Here is a 20307-nt window from a genome sequence, read left to right as displayed (position 1 = left end):
TCAAAGTATTGAAACTCTCTCACTTCAGAATGTTTTCTGCATCCCTGCGTTCTTTGATTCCTTCAAAATGAGAAGGAGTAAAGAAAGGGCTGGTTTAGAGTTTTGCTGAGAGGGTGTACTCCCTCACAATGGCGTGAAGATGTATCTGCCTGATATACAGTAGTGTTGGGCTTACTCCAAATCAGTCACTGACGTACCCCTCCAATGGCCCATCGGCGCACTGGCCATCAGAGGTTTGGCCATTCGACTTCCCGCCCAATTTAGGTGGGTAATTGAATGGCTACTTTTTACTGTCCCTTACAAGCATGAAAAAGTTGGTGCTACGGCATAGTAAAAACATTGAAATGACCCAACACCATGGGAGATGTCTTCCATGGTGTGGGGGCCATTAGTTTTTTGTTTTTTCAAAAACAAAATCTCGCTGTGGGTTTTATTTTTGAAGAACAAAAACAAGTTAAAAGTTTGATGTGCGGCTGTCATATTTGATAGAGCCATTCATCAAACTTTTAACTAACCCACTTGTGGGACACCCCCGCGCCGCACGGCCACCAGCTGCTGCGTGTGCCCCTTGCCTGCCCTCTGCCTCGCTGCTGCCTCGGTTGCCGGTTGCCGGCTGCCGCCGCTGCGGTTGTTTTTGCCCTTGTTTTGTCGAGAATTTGTGCCTGTTTTGTATAACTTTCATTTTTTCCTTGTTTTGTCGAGAATTTGTGCCTGTTCTGTTTAATTTTTATTTTCCCCGTGTTGTGGTTTTCCTTCCTTGTTGTCCGCCTACCTCGCCGCCCTCCGCCCTCCCTTCCCGCCACCGCCGCTTTTCCCCGCCCCTTTTTCTATTCTGTACCCTCCCCGCTCCCGCCTCCCAGCTGCTCCGCCCACCCGCGCACTTGGCCTTAAATGGCGACCGTGCGACGCAGGTGAGTGTGACCCACTTGTGGGACACCCCCGCGCCGCACGGCCACCAGCTGCTGCGTGTGCCCCTTGCCTGCCCTCTGCCTCGCTGCTGCCTCGTTTGCCGGTTGCCGGCTGCCGCCGCTGCGGTTGTTTTTGCCCTTGTTTTGTCGAGAATTTGTGCCTGTTTTGTATAACTTTCATTTTTTCCTTGTTTTGTCGAGAATTTGTGCCTGTTCTGTTTAATTTTTATTTTCCCCGTGTTGTGGTTTTCCTTCCTTGTTGTCCGCCTACCTCACCGCCCTCCGCCCCCCCTTCCCGCCACCGCCGCTTTTCCCCGCCCCTTTTTCTATTCTGTACCCTCCCCGCTCCCGCCTCCCAGCTGCTCCGCCCACCCGCGCACTTGGCCTTAAATGGCGACCGTGCGACGCAGGTGAGTGTGACCCACTTGTGGGACACCCCCGCGCCGCACGGCCACCAGCTGCTGCGTGTGCCCCTTGCCTGCCCTCTGCCTCGCTGCTGCCTCGTTTGCCGGTTGCCGGCTGCCGCCGCTGCGGTTGTTTTTGCCCTTGTTTTGTCGAGAATTTGTGCCTGTTTTGTATAACTTTCATTTTTTCCTTGTTTTGTCGAGAATTTGTGCCTGTTCTGTTTAATTTTTATTTTCCCCGTGTTGTGGTTTTCCTTCCTTGTTGTCCGCCTACCTCGCCGCCCTCCGCCCTCCCTTCCCGCCACCGCCGCTTTTCCCCGCCCCTTTTTCTATTCTGTACCCTCCCCGCTCCCGCCTCCCAGCTGCTCCGCCCACCCGCGCACTTGGCCTTAAATGGCGACCGTGCGACGCAGGTGAGTGTGACCCACTTTTGGGACACCCCCGCGCCGCACGGCCACCAGCTGCTGCGTGTGCCCCTTGCCTGCCCTCTGCCTCGCTGCTGCCTCGTTTGCCGGTTGCCGGCTGCCGCCGCTGCGGTTGTTTTTGCCCTTGTTTTGTCGAGAATTTGTGCCTGTTTTGTATAACTTTCATTTTTTCCTTGTTTTGTCGAGAATTTGTGCCTGTTCTGTTTAATTTTTATTTTCCCCGTGTTGTGGTTTTCCTTCCTTGTTGTCCGCCTACCTCGCCGCCCTCCGCCCTCCCTTCCCGCCACCACCGCTTTTCCCCGCCCCTTTTTCTATTCTGTACCCTCCCCGCTCCCGCCTCCCAGCTGCTCCGCCCACCCGCGCACTTCGCCTTAAATGGCGACCGTGCGAACGCGCAGCGGTCATGCGCAGCGGGCGCGCCGTTTGTGCGCCGACGGCGCGCCAAAGGTAAGCCCGTCTACGCCCGTCCGCGCCTGGACCGCGCCCAGTGCCAGGACCGCTGGCCCACGAGGACCCCGACCAACCCGCCTGACGTACTCCGCCGCCACCCTCACCGCTCTCAACACCGGCCGACTCCCAGAATGCCATCAAGCCACTCCACGACGTACCCACGGACCTTTCAGCTGCCACGCCTGCAAGTTCACCTGCATCCGGACCTGCCTCGCACCAGCACCCACCAAGCCGAACACCAGCAGCACCCACCTCAAGTGCATCCTGCTCAACACCCGCTCCGTCCACAGACACGCCATCGAACTCTGGAACCTCCTCGACACCACAGCTCCAGACGTTGCCTTCCTCACGGAGACCTGGATGAACGCCTCTTCAGCTCCCGACATCGCCATCGCCATCCCAGAGGGCTACAAGATCGTCCGGAGGGACCGAAACGCCAACCAGATGGGAGGAGGCATCGCCATCATCCACAGGAGCACCATCCGTCTCACGACCAGCACCGACTACACCCTGACCACCGCCGAACACCTGCATTTCCAGATCCACACCAACCCGAACACCACCCTCAGAGGCACCCTGATCTACCGACCCCCTGGACCACGCACACAATTCAGCGAGGACATCGCCGACTTCGTCAGCCCGCATGCCCTCCCCTCCGCTGACTACATCCTCCTGGGAGACCTCAACTTCCATCTGGAGAACAACAACGACCGCAACACCAGCACCCTGCTCGACAACCTCGCCAACCTGGGACTCAAGCAACTGGTGTCCACTCCCACCCACCTCGCCGGACACACACTCGACGCTGTCTTCTCATCCAGCAAGGACATCGACTTCAGCCACGCCACAGAGCTTCAATGGACAGACCACAGCTGCGTCCACTTCACCTTCAAGAAAACGACGACCCACCAACACCAGCAACAGGCCGCCCGCAGAAGCTGGAACAAGATCACAGCAGACCAGCTCGCCAGCTCCCTGAGCCAGCACCCTCCTGCCAGCTCAGCGAACCCCAGCCAGGCCGCCGACAACCTCACGAAGTGGATCAGCAACTGCGCGGACGAACTCGCCCCACTGAGGACCCCGCCCAGCAGACCCGGCAGCAAGAAAGCCCCATGGTTCACCGACGAACTCAAGAGCTCCAAGAAGAACTGCCGAGCCCTCGAGAAAGTCTGGAGAAGGGAACCGACACCGGACAACAGGACCTCCTTCAAACTTGCCACCCGGAAACACCACCAGCTGATCCGCGCCGCCAAGAAAACAGCATTCAAGGACCGGTTGGACAACAACGCACAGAACTGCAAGGAACTCTTCAACATCGTGAAAGAGCTTTCCAACCCCAGCGCAGGAAACAACGACATCACCCCATCGCAAGACCTCTGCAACTCCCTCGCTTCATACTTCTACAACAAGATCGCGGACATACACAACAGCTTCAACAACCAACCAACGCACACCATGACCGAGCAACCACCCCCCACCACCACCCTCCATGCCTGGACCCCGATCAGCACCGAAGACACCATCCGCACGATGAACTCCATCCACTCCAGATCACCGACCGACCCCTGCCCTCACCACGTCTTCAACAAGGCCGACGCTGTCATCGCACCCCACCTGCGAGACATCATCAACACATCCTTCGACACCACCATCTTCCCTGAGAGCTGGAAACACGCCGAACTCAGCGCTCTACTCAAGAAACCAACAGCGGACCCCACCGAACTCAAGAATTACCGCCCCATCTCGCTCCTCCCGTTTCCAGCCAAAGTCATTGAGAAGACCGTCAACAAGCATATGGCCGCTTTCCTCGAGACGAACGGATCCCTCGACCCCTCACAGTCCGGCTTCCGAGCCAACCACAGCACCGAGACCGCCCTCATCGCCGCCACCGATGACATCCGAGCCCTGATGGACAATGGAGAAACAGCGGCCCTCATCCTCCTAGACCTCTCCGCGGCATTCGACACGGTCTGCCACCGCACCCTAGTACGGCACCTCAGCAACATCGGAATCCAGGACAAGGCGCTGGAATGGATCATCTCCTTCCTCGACGGAAGAACACAGAGAGTCCGCCTACCACCGTACAAGTCAGAGGCCTCCGAAGTCATCTGCGGCGTCCCCCAAGGATCATCTCTGAGCCCCACCCTCTTCAACGTCTACATGAGCCCCCTCGCGGCCATCGTACGCAAACACAACCTCAGCATAATCTCCTACGCCGACGACACCCAGCTGATCCTCTCCCTGACCAACGACCCCGCCGCCGCCAGAGCCAACCTGCACGAAGGGATGAAAGAGGTAGCCGAGTGGATGACGACCAGCCGCCTGAAACTGAACTCGGACAAGACGGAGGTCCTCATCCTGGGCTCCTCTCCCTCCGCCTGGGACGACTCCTGGTGGCCTCCCGCCCTGGGCACCGCACCCAAACCGACAGACCATGCACGCAACCTGGGCTTCATCCTGGACTCCTCCCTCTCCATGACCAGGCAAGTCAACAACGTCTCCTCGGCATGCTTCAACATCCTACGCATGCTACGGAAGATCTTCTGGTGGATCCCCACCGAGACCAGGAAGACCGTCACCCAGGCCCTCGTCACCAGCCGACTGGACTACGGCAACGCCCTCTACGCCGGTACCACCGCCAAGCTCCAGAAGAGACTCCAGCGGATCCAGAACGCCTCAGCCAGACTCATCCTCGACATCCCACGAACCAGCCACATCTCCGGACATCTGAGAGACCTTCACTGGCTCCCCGTCAACAAAAGAATCACCTTCCGCCTCCTCACCCACGCACACAAAGCCCTACACGACCAAGGCCCGAGCTACCTCAACAGCCGAGTCAACTTCTACGCTCCCAAACGCCACCTCCGATCAGCCAACCACGCCCTCGCCGCCGTCCCCCGCATCCAAAGAGCGACTACAGGAGGAAGGTCCTTCTCCTACCTGGCCGCCAAGACCTGGAACTCCCTCCCGACCGACCTGCGCCTGACCCAAGACCACCTCTCCTTCAGGAAGAAGCTGAAGACCTGGCTGTTCGAGCAGTAGCGGCGCCCCCCCCCCAGCGCCTTGAGACCCTACGGGTATGTAGCGCGCTTTATAAGTGTCACTGATTGATTGATTGAACTAATTGACAGATACCACTGTGGCGGCTGTTCGTATTATTGACTAGATATGGCCAATGGGCTGTCAGACAGCTCTAAATTCAGAGTACAGGTACTCGAAACTCTGTCCCAGAGCTTATATTTCCATTTTTTTAAATGGAGAAAAAGATCAATAAAAAATGATTTGACTTAACAACATCAGTCCAAATCTTTCCACGCAGTTCAGGGTAGAGTTGTTGAACAATTCTGTGACAAGAAGCAGGGGGACACGCAAAAATTAATATCCATGTTATTGTGTCGAAACGGTAATGACTTTAGAAGTTTAAAAACATAGATTGTACATAAAATGAATTGGGAATTGAAGAAGAGGCTTTTATAATATACTTTTTCCTTCTATTTATTGAAGTTTAGATTTTTTTATATTCGCCAAGTCTGCCACTCGTGAAATGGAATGCTGAGAAGAATTCAGCATCAGCCTACAGGAAAGTGATTTCCAGCCGCGGTCGGTAGTAGGTGTACCTGCAGGGCGGTGACGTGTGGAGGGGGAGGGGCAGGGTGGGGGTAGTAATCTATGGATTACAGAGCTTTACAGGTAAGTGAACATATAAATAAATAAAACGAATTTCGTTGCGAGCACTGCATCGCATTTGGTGATGCAGTGTACGCAACAGAATTCGTTTTATTTATGTATATGTTTATTTACCTGTAAAGCTCCGTAATCCATAGATTACTACCTCCCACCCTGCCCCTCCCCCTCCCCACGTTACCGCCCTGCAGGTACACCTACTACCGACCGTGGCTTGTGATTTCAATAAAAACTCCTGAGGCGATTCCCGGTATTTAGGATGCACTTAAAGCCCACAGATCAGTATGCTTTATTAGCCATTGTGTTTGCCTCTGAATTAGATTAATGGCCTGAAAAGCTCACCTACGATTAGATTTTCATAATATCCAAATGGGATAAGTGTATATACTTTGAATTTAAAATTGATTAATTTGCATCTGCAGTGATTGTCCTGAATCAGCCATTGCGCTCCAACTTTCGATCCACCTGATTTAATTCATCTACACATGGGGAGAGGAACGTATCAAAATTGAAATTTAATCAGAATGACAACTAGAACATCTTTTAGTCTCCTCATCATTTAAGCCACATGTAATTTAGATTGTTATGTTATCTTTAAAGTATTTCTTGAGCGCATGATTTCTGAAGCTTCTTAGCATTAATTAAGATTAACCCAACAATAGAAAGCAGCTGAAAAGTTTAATGCAGTTAAAAAGGGGATTTGAAGAGTTCAGTTTTTAATTGCTTTGGGGAGAGGAGCTGGCCTAACGGCTAGGGCGGTCAACCTTGAATCTGGGGAACTGGGTTCGAGTCTCGGCAATGACGCTGAACATCCTGTGATTCTGGGCAAATCACTTAATCTCCCCGTGCCTAACAAAACAATTAATGTGTCCTCATGTAATGCAACTGGTGCTTTGTAAAGAGCTCTGATACCTGATTCGGGTCTAGTTTGCCATATATAAAATATGTAAAATAAAATAAAAAAATAAAAACCTAGTCCTAGAAGATTTGGTATACCACGTCTTATGTTAATGTGTTCTTCTCCTAAACTGCTGCATAGGAAAATGTTTTTTCACCAAAAAAGAGATTACACATTTTAGGGATGTCTAAGAGGAATTTGCCTCTTCATCGTAGGCTTTTGGAGGAAGAGCGAATATTGAATTAATTTAACAGAAAAGGTGGAGCTCAACTCTTATCTAGGGTCACCAGGATTGCAACTTGGATTCTTTGGACCACCTAAAGTCAATTGAGCTCAATAAGAATGTAAGTAATATGGTCCTTGATTGTGCTTCTGACAGTAATGCAGGCTGCACTATTTTGAATTAACTTTAATCTTCTGCTGAGTTTCTCTGGGAGAGCCAAGTAACAAGAATTGGCATGGTCCAGCCGGGACTGAACCAATGACTTAATAGCTAGCTTATGATCCAGAGATGGGATAAAAGGAAGAAACTTGTTCAAAAGCTTGACAAAAATACGAGCGAGTAGCCTAGGATATTTCAGTTTAAAGATATAGATTCATCTAGTCATCTAGATTAGTGGGGATGGGCACAGGGTGCAAGATGTTAGGCCAAAAAGTTGGATTCCATTTATCTATGCCTTTCCTCGAAATTGACACTTCAGTCTTGGTCAGAATTTGTTAAAAAAAAATTAGGGGCCATTTAGTGACGGATAAAGCATAGAATGTAAAAAGCTGTGGAAGATGTGGCTGAGCTGGAATTAAGCTTAAACAAACGTTGTTTGACAGAGTACATGTGAAAGTGGACAGCTATATCTTAGTTTAACAGCTAAAGCAGATGGATCTAGGTTGAATAGCTTCCGCTTTGAGAATCTTGGTAGGTGGCCTCTGTGGGAAAAGACAGTGCTCTAGGGTCATGGTCATTAAAAGACATGGTCTACTTAAAAAAAATTGTTGATGGGAATGTGAATGCAGGGATGGAGGTCTAATGTACCTCGCAGACCTCCTTCCCTGCATTTACAATTATTTATAGGGATGACCGAATACAACTTTTCTCATTAATATCCGCAAGGCTTTACTCTTTAAAGGGATGACAGAATGCAAAAATACAACTTTTCTCGTTAATATTCGCCTGGCTTTACTCTGTACAGGGATAACAAAATGCAAAAAATACAACTGTTCTCATTATTATTCATGAGGCAGGATATTTTGTCTCATCACATAATGAAGAGCATTTCCCAAACCAATGGCAGCTCAATTTGCACATCCTGGTTTGTGAACTGCCCTTTGGAGTATGGCTGTAAGGGTGCTACTTATCCATGAAAAAATATATTAAATTGGCACATACAGTTTCACCTTGTCCAGGTGTTCAATAACATTTAAAATTGGGTAGAAGTCACCCTGGTCTTAAACCCAATTTACTATTTTTTTCTGAGAATAGTCTTTCCCTCATAAAATTAGTGCTTCATGTATTTCACTGGTCCATTCTAGCAAGAAATTCTGGCAAACTTTCAAATTATTTGAAAAAAAAATCACACCAGGGCAATCTATGTTTATGTACTTTACTAATGAATTTATTTGTATGATGTGTGTCTAAAGTTATGTTACTGCTAACAAAAATCGATGTTATTTTTATTACTCTTACATGCCTTTGTGAATTGGCCCCTATGCATCTCGAATGGGAATAAAATGAGACTATCAAGGGAATGGTCATATACAATTAGTTCATATATAAAGGAGCGTGCCCTCATTACACTTTTACAAACAGTGAATTTGCGAATTAAGTGGTCTGTCTTTGAAAATAAAGTGATAGCAAACAGTAAAGCTGTTAAATAAACTCTTACGAAAAAAAAAGAATTGTTGATTTTCCAATATACTTACATTTAAGGAAGTAATAGGCCTATTAGGATGGCGGACGGACCTGCGTCTGTCTGCCACGGATGTATGACGTTACCACGCATACTATTACCACGCATACCATTACAACGCGGTATTTACAACGCATACCGTTACAACGCATAGCTCTTTGAGGTGCTGGATAGTGGTAAGTATAATTTTATATTCCAACTCCAGTCCCCGTGGACACTAGGGAAGGTGTTGGATATAAAATTAAACTTATTCCCTATCCTAGAGCGCCCCCCAGCGCAATGCGTTGTAATGGTATGCGTGGTAATGCCTGCGTTGTAAGTGTAGTGCGTGGTAAAAAATGCGTGGTAAACGCTGTATACCGTCTGCCACCCCGAGGTGGAGGGGTCGTCCGCAGGGGCAGCGGCGGTCCCTCCATACCAATTAGGATGTGACCGCCACCCTGCCGGTCACATCCCGTATCTTTAACCTTGCGGCAGATGCTGCTTGAAGCAGCACCCGCCGCAAGGTTAAAAATGCATGCTTTGCATTTACATGCACAAAGCGGCAGGCACCGCACAATGCCTGCCGCTTTGTGCATGTAAATGCAGGGGGGTACCATAGGAACCCCCCATGTGCACCCCTCACCCATGACACCCTGGGGGCCCGCAACGGGCCCCCAAACACAAAAGACCACATGCTTTTCCACAGCGGAAAAGCCGCAGTGGAAAAGCATGTTTCAGCCTGCATCCTAATATGGCTGGCAGTGTCTTGCAGACACCGCCACCATATTTGCCTGCATACACCGCGGATCAGCGGCGGACGGACTTGCCGTCCGCCGCTGATCCCACTGCCATCCTAATGTGGCGGTGGGTGTTTCCAATGTCCGCGGCGGTGAATCCGCATCCTCCAGGCCGGCGATGGCTTCCGCCGGCACGGAGGATGCGGATTCAGCGCCATCCTAATCGGCCCCTATGCACTGGTCTCCGTTATACATGACAAACACATACATAGCTCTTTATATTCAACTATAATTCATTTTACACATGAAAAGCAAGGGAAAATAATGATTGAACAAATGGTTAAGTGTTGTGACTTTTGAGAATCAATCATCCCCTCTTGTGTTAAATGTTTATCATGTAAGAGAAATATTAAGTTAACGTTGTTTGCACTTTGTGACATCGCCTTCTGTGTGTAAATAACTAAACATTGGCACAGGTGTGATATTTGTTCACCTTTAGTCTTAAAATATTTGTATTCTGTTCAGTTTAGCTCTGTATTTATTAAGCTCCTAATTCTTCCTTCTCGAGCATTCCATATTTGTGTGTGTAAATGTCAGATATCTTTAATTCTTTGTGGTGTACGCACTGCATGCAGCAACTGGTGAAAGATAATGTAACCGTGCTTCTTGCTTTTGTTTCCAAAATAGTGTGATTTGTTAAGAGCAATGTTGTGCCGTTCCCATGTAGCTTTGTAAACCACAGAGATTGCAGTGCTTCAACATTTTGCCTTTACTCTTCTAGTTCACTATATACGAAGAGCCCGCAAGCACCGCTGGCGGTGCAGTGAGATGACGTTTTGGTGCAATGATGAGCAGCTGTACAACCAATGGTTTCTAGCACTTAAAAGACTCCTTGAGTTACAGAGTGAGTTTTGTTATTCGTTAAATAATCGACAAATGCAATCTGTATCTTGAAAATCAATGTTTTGTTCTTTGTATATTCTCATAACTGTATATTACCCCACTTTTAAATTATTTTCCATGAGTGACTTAAAGAAATTGCATTGCATTGTAAGTACAGCAACAAGGGTGAGTCTTGAAGCCCTCAAGGGAGAGAATTTTCACAATTTATGGAAAACAAGATGTTCTTAAATCTTACAATGGGCCTTACTTCAGTGGCAAAGATTTAAAAAACACATGATGAATAGCCTGAATTCTGACAATTGAAATATCACATTATCTCTGGCATAGGCCAATACCTTGGCAAATCGTCTTTTGGCCATGCAGTAAAAGGTGATCCAAGTTGTCGATGGACCATGTTTCTTGGAAATTATCAGGATACTCCACATAGCCTACAAGAAAGTCTCCAGACAAGTTACAAGTGTGTCAGTTTTCTCAATTGGTAAGTGATAGTGTCACAGAATGACATCAAGAAAAGGCATATGACGCCTGGTTCAGAGAAGAAGAGCACTAAATCATGCTCTTTATTTTCTTCAAAGCACTTGGGGATTGTTCCCCAGTCCTTTCAAGCCTTATGGGACTCTGTGTACTGGTGATTTAATCCCGAACATCTATTTCCTTGACTCTCATCTTTTCTGTTTCCCAAGTGGTCCTCAAAATTGTTGTGCCAGTCCACTGCTTGCTTTGCCACATTAATTTCCCTGCAGAATACCATGCATTTTTCTCCTAGCCAGTACTTTCCTCAGGTTTACTCTGGCTGTAATTCTGCCCTTTTCCATTGGGAACTTTCTGCTGGGGCCAGCCCGTGAACCAGCTGCCGCATGGTTTGGACTTCTCCAAATAATAGATTTGAGCATCCTTTTCTAACGCCACATCTTCTAGTGTTACCTGCATCAGAGAGCCATATACTTCTTGACAGTCAATTTAAACAATGATGATCATGCTGCTGATAATGAACTGCTTTTTAGAAACACTACAACAGGTGTTACTACTCCTCATTTTAATAGTGGGAAGGAAAGCGGCTTTTGCCCTGGCCAAGATTTAAATTCATGGTCCGCAGATCACAGAGGATCTCAGCAGTGAGGTTTACTTCACTCATCTAACTTGTGGGTTAAATGCAGAAACTAATTTTGAGAGCCTGTTAAATCATATTTTTTTTCATCCCAGGAAAGTGCACACTAAAGCGACTTCTGGGCATTAGAGTTAGACTAGAGACAGCGTCTTGAAATGCAAGATGCAACCAGCAAAGGAACCTTTGAGATCAGACCAGTGAAATCCTCCTGATTTGATAACAGGGTTTGTCCCCCAAGGAAACATTGATGCATTTACCGGGGCGTGATTGCTAGGATTGGCAAAAGGCAAATCTTTTGTCAGATGGTTTTCCAGTGGATTGCTTTGGTACGTGAAAGATGCTCTTTCAGTTTATTAGGGTCCCAGTCTTATTTTTTAAAATTGTATTACTTAATTCCTAGTGGGAGTGGGTAGCCTTGTCCGGAGAGCTGGATATTCAGACTCTGATGAATGCTATCCTACATTCATGGTGCGGCATTACACAGTCAACAGTGCGTACACAGCAATAGTTTGATGCATCCACTGATGGCATGTGTGTCCTGTACAGGACTTTACAGTCACAGGAGGCCTTCTAGTTTTATCTACTGTATTTGGTGTGCAATACTCAAAGGACATGCTTGAGCTTGAATCTTAAGAAATACATTGATTAAGCAATTTAGGGATTCCATTTTATGATAAAAAAAATAGCTGCTCTCTAATTTTCAACATCTTCATGTCGAACCCCAGACTGACATGCCTATACTGGTAAATTAGGTAGCCCTTGCTTTGCATTTCTTGAGAATATCCAAGGTATAGAATGTTCTCTAGGTTAATGATCATGATTTTTCACTTATTTTATTCCAAAAATATGTTATTGGCCAAATATGATCACACATATGTTCCAATAGAGTGTTCCTAATTAGTATCTGTTGGTCTCGGCACACCATAAACACTGATTCAAAGTGTAGTCATTCAATTAAGAAATCAGCTGTACCCTTTCTCCTTCTCAGCAGATTGGTGCATTTGACTTTCTTTCCTTTTTTTTGCGGTCCCCACTAATCTGGGTACCTTACATCCAAAAATCCGTGGTCAATGCTATGCCTTTATAGCATGCCTTTATAGCATGCCTTTGTAAAGGGTGTGTAGTCTTTCTTCTGCATCACTTGCAATGCTGTTCCACCCCAACCAGTTCATCCGCTGGTTTCTCTAAACTTGCATCTATATAAATAAAGTATGCAACATATTCTACCTATAGGCAACATTCCAAAAAGAACTATTTTTACCCTGCATATCAATTCAGTATGTACCTGCAGGTATGTAACTTTACCATTTCTTCTCGCATAGGTACATTCTGTGTATCACTTACTATTATTGTGAAGTTACCTTGTACAAGAAATATTTTTTTAAAAGCTGAGCAAGAAATGTATGTATGTTTAATGATTTCCCTATACTTATGGCTTTCGATGGGAACAGTTCCAGTTTTACCTTTCTTGGTATTTCTGGAGGCACGATCATTTGTCATGTATTGCATTTGTTTCCTGTGGGTAATGTGCGTTAAAGGAGATTCTCAGTGTGTTGCCTGCTGTATTGAGGTGCTTTGAAAACAAACCCCCCCTGCTGAATTTTCATATTAATGATTATAGTTTATTTTTTCTATAAGCCTCAAGACCAAAGCACTTACTTGTGTACATTAACCCCTTTGGAGGAAAGCGACGAGGAAAGCAGATTTTTGACAAAAAAGTGGCTCCACTCTTCAGCCTTGCTGCAATCTCAACAGACGTGATTGGTTGGTACTATTTTTCACTTCCTTTGCATCCCTAGATGCCTCATGGTTACCTTGGCAAGTTTAGTTTGTGTTGGCTTTGCTCGGGTTTGGTTTTGTGTTAGCTTTCACATGCCAAGCACTATTATAGGCAATTAAGGCTTTATTAGTAACAAGTTTTAGCAGTTACTAAACTGGTGGGAGTAATACAAATTCAGTGACCTTCATTAGAGTTTGGCAGTAGTGTTAAAGGGCAGAAATAATGTGTTGGCCCATCTTAATACCACCCCAGGTTAAACATTGAGCGCTAAATTCTTTCAGTCGCTCTGTTATAGCACTTATTTTGTGACAAGCTAGAGATAAAAGGAAGCACTAAATTCACTCAGTGTGTTATTACTGGGCACAAAAAATGACATTCAGTAGAATTGCACAACGATTTTGGCATGCATTTGTATTGAACTAAGTTGTGAAGCTCCGTCCCACCTGGACACCTTTATATATTTGCTTTGAGCACTGGAATAGTCTAGTTGAATCCGTTATGCCAAGAGATCTCACGTTCAGCTTTCTGTGGTTTGCTTGAATTATTAATTGCAAGCTTTGCTAGGCAAATTAGTCCTGTTATAGTTGCTCTTATTCAAGAAATGAAAAAATTGCAAATACGTTGAATCCTGTTTTTGTTTCATAACACCTGGAAATTGATGGGTATAGTGAAATTAAAGGCTTATGGGTGGAAAGGAAGAAATCTAGCGTCTTGCTGCATGGTTGGGTTGTCTGCAGCCATCGTTACCTTCATTGGTGGACAGTGAGCATTACATGATTGGTGCATGCATAATCCTATCTAATTGTTTTGAGGTTTTATTTGAGCACAATCTCAGTTTATTAATGTGGCTCTTCAACTTTTCTCCCAAGTAACCGAACATGCGAACCATGCAAAGGATAATTTATTAGAAGTTGAACTTGACAAATATGATGGGTAAGTGATGTTGCTCCTTCTGTAAACCATATTACTTTTAGCCAACCGTTTTATGTTAACCTTCAGAGGAAGAAAATATGCTATGTGTCGCTGGAGCTACAAAAAGGACACTGGCTGTTTTTATTCCATGAAAGGGCTCTGTGACAAGTGTCTTAGAGTTCAGCAGCAACTTTCTTCTGAATAAAGAACTTAAGGTCTCTCTCTCTCACTCGCATTACTGTACAGGGGAGATGGACTGCAATCTTTATGTTCCCATTAAAGCAAATGTATGTTAAATCTGCTTGTCATTGCCAAGAAACGGATATTCATCTTGGGGAAAACTTGACATAAACCCAAGAAGGTAACATGGGAACATGATTTATACCACCATTCTGGAAAAATGGAAGACGTTATATAAATTTGAAAACATTTTGAATTAATGTAATTACATTTATATTATCATTAATTAATTCTATAGAGGTAGAATCTCTTTTTCTATGTGATGTGTAGGTATGTAAGACTGCTGAGTTCAGATGCTCCGTCCATCACCACCCCCTTTTGTACCGCTTTGTTCGCCATAAGTTGTCAGGGTATGCTCGGACGTGAGTCCCTTGATCACTTTGCCACTGGATTCAAGCAAGCCTGGCTGAAGACGGCTGTATTGCCAGAAACCAGTCCTAGGAAGCTTGTTTCCGGTCCAGGGAAGGCTGGCTTGGCAGTTCGGGCTGGACTGTTCCCATGAGGCACAGGGTCAGACTGATTTGCATATGGCCATGACTGAACTGGGGTGGCAGAGTAGGCTAAAGAATGGTGATGGATTAAACCCACATCTGTTGACTGGGTGTGAGTGTTTGATTGGTTCAGATGCTCCGTCCATCACCACCCCCTTTTGTACCGCTTTTTTTTCATGGGGCTGGGTTTTGGAGTCTATACATGTAGTAAAAACTAAAATGTGATTGATAAATTAGGCCAACACAATTCAAAACAATGTTTACAGTTTACAATTATGTGTGCATTGCTCCTTTTCCTCATTTGTGTTGTTTTAAGTTATAATAAATATTCAAAAGAAATAGTTAAACCTTAGTGCATAAAAGAGCAACATTTTCACTTGTCTTTATCACATCATTATGTATCCTAATTGGAAGTATAGAGATCTCCCTGCTTTGCACTCTAAACATTATTTCTCAAGCAAGTATGCAAAAAATGTCTTTAATTGTAATGAAAGGGTCTAGACAAACTTTAGTAAATGGGCAGTTATCTATCCAGGTCTCTACATGATGAAACCGGGGGTCTGAAGGAGCTTTGAATATCCAATAACTCAAATTACCTGTCTACAGGAAATGGGAAGATTCAGAACTGAGCTAAGTCTGCCACTAAATAATGACACAGGTGATAAAATGCCAGATTGTGCAAGGATCACATTTTCTATTTATCCTTCATAGCCATGTCAAACCAGAATTTTAGCATCTGTATAAGGCTTTCGTAATATTTATTCCATCTTTTTGTAGGCCTTGTGTGTCTTGCACTAGTCCTCAGCCACCCACATATATACAAATATGAAGGAAATATATATACTTCTGCCAATAGAAAGTCGACCGCCACTCCTCGTTTTAAGATGGCCGCCAATTATCCTATCTTCACCACTGCTGACGTTTGGCCCTTATCTATGGCCATGCTTGGTTTGTTTCTATGTCAATGATTTCAGATTTAGAAATTGTATATAGGGGGAGGGGAACATGATGAACACAGTGAACACGGCTGTTTACCGAAGCACATCTGTGGTGTTAATTAAGGTGTTGAGAGAATAATTAAACATTTTCAAGCCTCAGTGCCAGTTTGGATGTTTTTTGGGAGAATCATATATGCGTGAGCTCCACACTTACGGATAGAGGCACCGGCTTGCCAGGGACGGCAGCGGTTTGCTGGTACTGGGAATTAAATATATGTTGTACTCGCTTTTAGAATACTGTGTGACTGTCCTTCTAAAGGGGCCAAGAGGTGGCCCTACATAAAGTAATTAAATAAATAATGGAGATCTTGTCATAGTTCCATTTAAATCAGTAAGTCTTAAATTGGACTGAACGGATTAAAAGCTTAGTTCGTGAATTTGTTTTGTGTAACAATCTTGGTTACCACATCATCAAACAAATGCTATACTTACTGCTTTCCATAGCAATTATAGCAGCATGTCCCTTAATATTTTTTTTATTATTGATGATAAAGCATAACTCTGGTGGACTACTTGTTTAATGGAAAACAGCCCTGTTTGCCCTCCTCATAAACAGTGCCACTATAGGACCCTGTTATTCATGTGAAGATACATTATTTAGATATCGCTAGAAGAAATTCTGATCTGTCTTTTGAATCAAAACCACATTTTGTTTCTTAAGGCCTAAAGTACGCTCTGCTTTTCAACTTGACTTGAAAAGGTGTGTTACCTTTAAACCATTGCTCAGTATTCCCCCATGCCTTTCCTTAAAACTCTGTGGCCCCTTTATATAAAGAAACGTGTTCTTCAAATAAGTTGTGAATCGGTAGGGTTGCTGTATCCCAATGGAGTTCCAGTGTTAGTGTTACTCTTTCAATGTACATTTGATATGACCGGATGCACACCGTTATGTTCAACAGTCTGTTTTACAGTGTACTCATAGGCAATGTTAGCGTGCAGACTGGCGATGTGCCATGCCCCAGCAGCACGCACGTAGAACACCATGATCAGTGGAGCACCTTGACACTCCCTCCACCAGTCGCACAGCAAAATCAGGATGTATTGTACAGATTCCATCGTGAATTAAATATTTGTTATGATCCATTGAAATCCTTTTTAATCCATGTTTTATTTACAACTTTCTCTTATCTTTTTCCATTCACATGAAAAGCTGTATGTATCCCCATATTTTCAAATGCTATAGATGTGCCTCAAGCCTTTTTCTGTAGCAACTAGGAATACATAATTCATCCTAGGCAGGTGATATCTCTTGTACCCCAATGCATTTCTGGCTGGATCCCTTCATCAGGGGTAGCAACACATCCAAATTCAAAACCAATATTAGTAATTTGTAATATTTAAACAATGTGCATAAATGATGACATATTAACTCATTCTTTAAACTAGAATACCAGCTTTTCTCATGAAAAATAGTGCCTAAACAAGTGACCCCGCCAACATTGGAAACTAAAATACTAAAACTCCACCTAGTGTGTATCAATCTAAACCCACACAACGTGATACATTCCCCAAACTAATACCTTCACAATGTTTCTTAGCAGTGAAACTGACACCTCTCCTCTTCGCCTCATTGCTATATATGTATATTTCAAAGCAAGTATTTAACTCTATGAGCTATTTTACCGGCAACCTTGATCTGAATTTGTCCTCAACTCTAAAACTTCATGTTTTCTAAAATGGGCATGGGCATTGGGTACCAGAATTCTATGATCTGGATGCGTATGTTTTTATTGTTCCATTTTTCACACGTTGTGTAAATGGAGTGAAGTGGGCATAAAAGCATAGAGGGATTTTCACTCTTTAAAGTAGTAATCCTATTTTTAAGGGAATACTTTAAAGCTTAAGTTGCAGCATTTTAAGTAAAGCAACAATTCATAAAAGTATTATACAGTCATTGAAATATTGCTGACATTTATTCAGTACTTAGTATAGATAATGTTGCTTCTTTTCAAATCAACAGAAATTATCACTGTATCAACATTTAAATGAGTATGTAATACTGTTGCTTTGTTTTAACAGATATAAATGAAGTGCTTGTTTTCTCCCTTTAGTAGTTAAACTTAGTGACCATTCCACTTTTTGCCTTTGTTCCTCTGATAGAATTGTGTGTGTTGGCGGGGATGGGATGTTCAGCGAAGTGATGCATGGTCTAATTGGAAGGATCCAGAAGGACTCAGGCATAGATCAAAATAATGCCAGAGCGCCGCTAACCCAGTGCAACATACGAATTGGAATTATTCCTGCTGGTAAGAATTCAAGAGCCGTCCTCGCGCCAACTCGTGGTTATTATGGGTGTTTTATGTTATTGCTACTTCAGTGGGAAGTATATTTCATTATTGAGTAAGTTATTTTAAAATGTTATTAAAGCTTAATAATCAATCTTCTGTGATTGCATTACCAGTTTACATTGTGTTTTTGCCCTTTGCTTCAATATTGTTTGTTTTGTGTCCGTATTCTGAATGTATGTGCTAAAATAATGGTATGAACTCTAAGTTTGTTTATACCATCGCATGTATTTTTAGTTTACCATTTTACTTGAGACTGCTGTCAATGCCCAAAAACTAGAATTACTTAAAAAGGAAAATGAACAGGGAGGAAAAATGAATCCATGTTCATAGTTTACGAATCATTAGCAGTTGTAACTACGGTACAAGGGCTTCCGTTGAAGTTCTGTTGGCTATCTTTGATACTTTTCTTTGAGAATGTACTTTTATATCTCAGATTTACACATGTACTTTTTGATTCACTGGGTTTTTATCTGGGTCAACGTTTTTTTATTGCACTACTTTCCCATGCCTTTGATTGCTGAGTACATGATGTCACTTCCTTTTATATCCTAGCAGGGTTTTAAATATATTTGATGCAGGTCTCACTGCCCGATTAAATCTGTCTAAAATGGCGCAGCTGAGTCAGTCTTACCTTATATGTTTTAGCATGTGTGCATGTTAGTAGGAAAGGGAAACTAAAGAAAGAAAGATGCAGTGATTCAAAATACCGATGATAGTTTCAGACCTTAACAGTGTATTTTCTTTCAGTAGAGGAAGGGCGATGGCATGGGATAAAAAGATATTTTTATCTCTGTACAAACTGATTTATTTACCAAAATGTTGTAATAATCTTTAATTGTAAACATTTATACTTACGTTCACATCTCATAATTTTAAGATGTTTAGTACTTTAGTACTGATTACTGATCACATAAAATGTATGCCTTCTGGGCAGTCTTGCACGTGTGTTTGGTACTTTTAAGGTGATATTTGCCCTGATGAGCAGAGCAAAAATTATATTTTGTACTAGTTATTGAAGAGTGAGAATATCATTTCAAGGCTTGTGAGCATGTGCGCTGCACCAGTGAAACATTGCCCTCTACTGGTTGCACTTCTTAAGTTTACCTCACTTCGCCCGCGTCCTTCTGCAGTCATTGGATTGCAGGGCTGTCGGCTAATCTTCGTTCCACTAACTATAGACTCTATCTTCAAAATGTGATGTCACCCTGCAGAGCAGATGTGCTGTTCAAAGTAGCAGATGACCTGCATAACCTTTTGAGGAGCAATGAGACCTGGTTTTGAGATTAAAAAACTTAGTTAGGTACAGTAAAAATTTACTAGATAATATATCTTTGAAGAGTTAAAATGGCTGGAAGCCAACCTAAACTGTATAGTTCCAAACAATCCTCCATCATAGGTTCATGGATTGTGGACTGAAAGATCACTTCAAAAATGACACAAGCATTTTAAGATTTGAGGACATGGCATAGAATGGAAATCATTGAACTGAAAATATTAATCTTTATTATTTCCTTTTTCAGGAGTGAAAGACATATTCTTTGTTGAAAAGACAGTTACAAACCTCACATGTAACTGATCTTTTGCCACTGCTATCCATATTACATCCACCCCTTCACTTCTCCCCAGACACTCTCACGTGCCACACCCTCTGCCACTTTTCCATCACCACTTTCTCTTCTCACAGGTGCCACCCCGCCATGCACTCTCACTCTTTACCATTTCTCTCTGCGAAGATGTGAAGTATTTTTCTCGCAAATAATATCTGAAGGTCACAAAGTCTTCCACATTTAGATCTTCACATCAAAAGTGTAATTTTTAACCTCTTAAGTTATTGCCGTAAAAAGATTGTCAATATTGTTCCAAATCAAAGGTGGAGGAACACATGACAGATAACTTGAAAGAAATGCCATGTCTATTATCATCAAAAGTTAGGTCTCATAAGGAACAACTCCCAGTTTCTGAGAAGAAGGGGGAAAAAAAGAAATACACCAGTGCAACACATGGAAAATGGGAAATGCTACGAACTATGGGCAACCCAACAATGATGATCTAAGCAAGACGCCATTCATGTAGTAAAATCTATTCAAACCGCACCCTCTTCCATCTCACCTATAGCTTCTGATTTATATAGGCATTGATTTTGTTGTCATTCACCTTGGGACATTTTGAATGAAGTAATATTTTTAAATAAAATA

At 44.0% G+C, this 20307-nt stretch overlaps 1 protein-coding gene across 3 annotated transcripts in view; it reads left to right on the top strand.

Annotated features, from left to right (window-relative positions):
• The window catches only part of CERK (ceramide kinase), a 214402-nt gene that overhangs the window by 71729 nt on the left and 122366 nt on the right, over positions 1–20307 (top strand). For all 3 annotated transcript variants that reach the window (XM_086967292.1, XM_086967289.1, XM_086967293.1), the window contains 4 exons: positions 10174–10296; positions 13042–13167; positions 14053–14116; positions 17925–18070. In XM_086967292.1, coding sequence (XP_086823418.1) covers positions 10174–10296; positions 13042–13167; positions 14053–14116; positions 17925–18070 — 459 coding nt within the window. The remainder of the gene's footprint in view (positions 1–10173; positions 10297–13041; positions 13168–14052; positions 14117–17924; positions 18071–20307) is intronic.

This window comes from Lissotriton vulgaris, chromosome 1_1 (genome assembly GCF_964263255.1).
Source record: "Lissotriton vulgaris chromosome 1_1, aLisVul1.2, whole genome shotgun sequence".
Classification (NCBI taxonomy): Eukaryota; Metazoa; Chordata; class Amphibia; order Caudata; family Salamandridae; genus Lissotriton; species Lissotriton vulgaris.
This window is presented reverse-complemented; position numbering and strand designations above follow the sequence as displayed.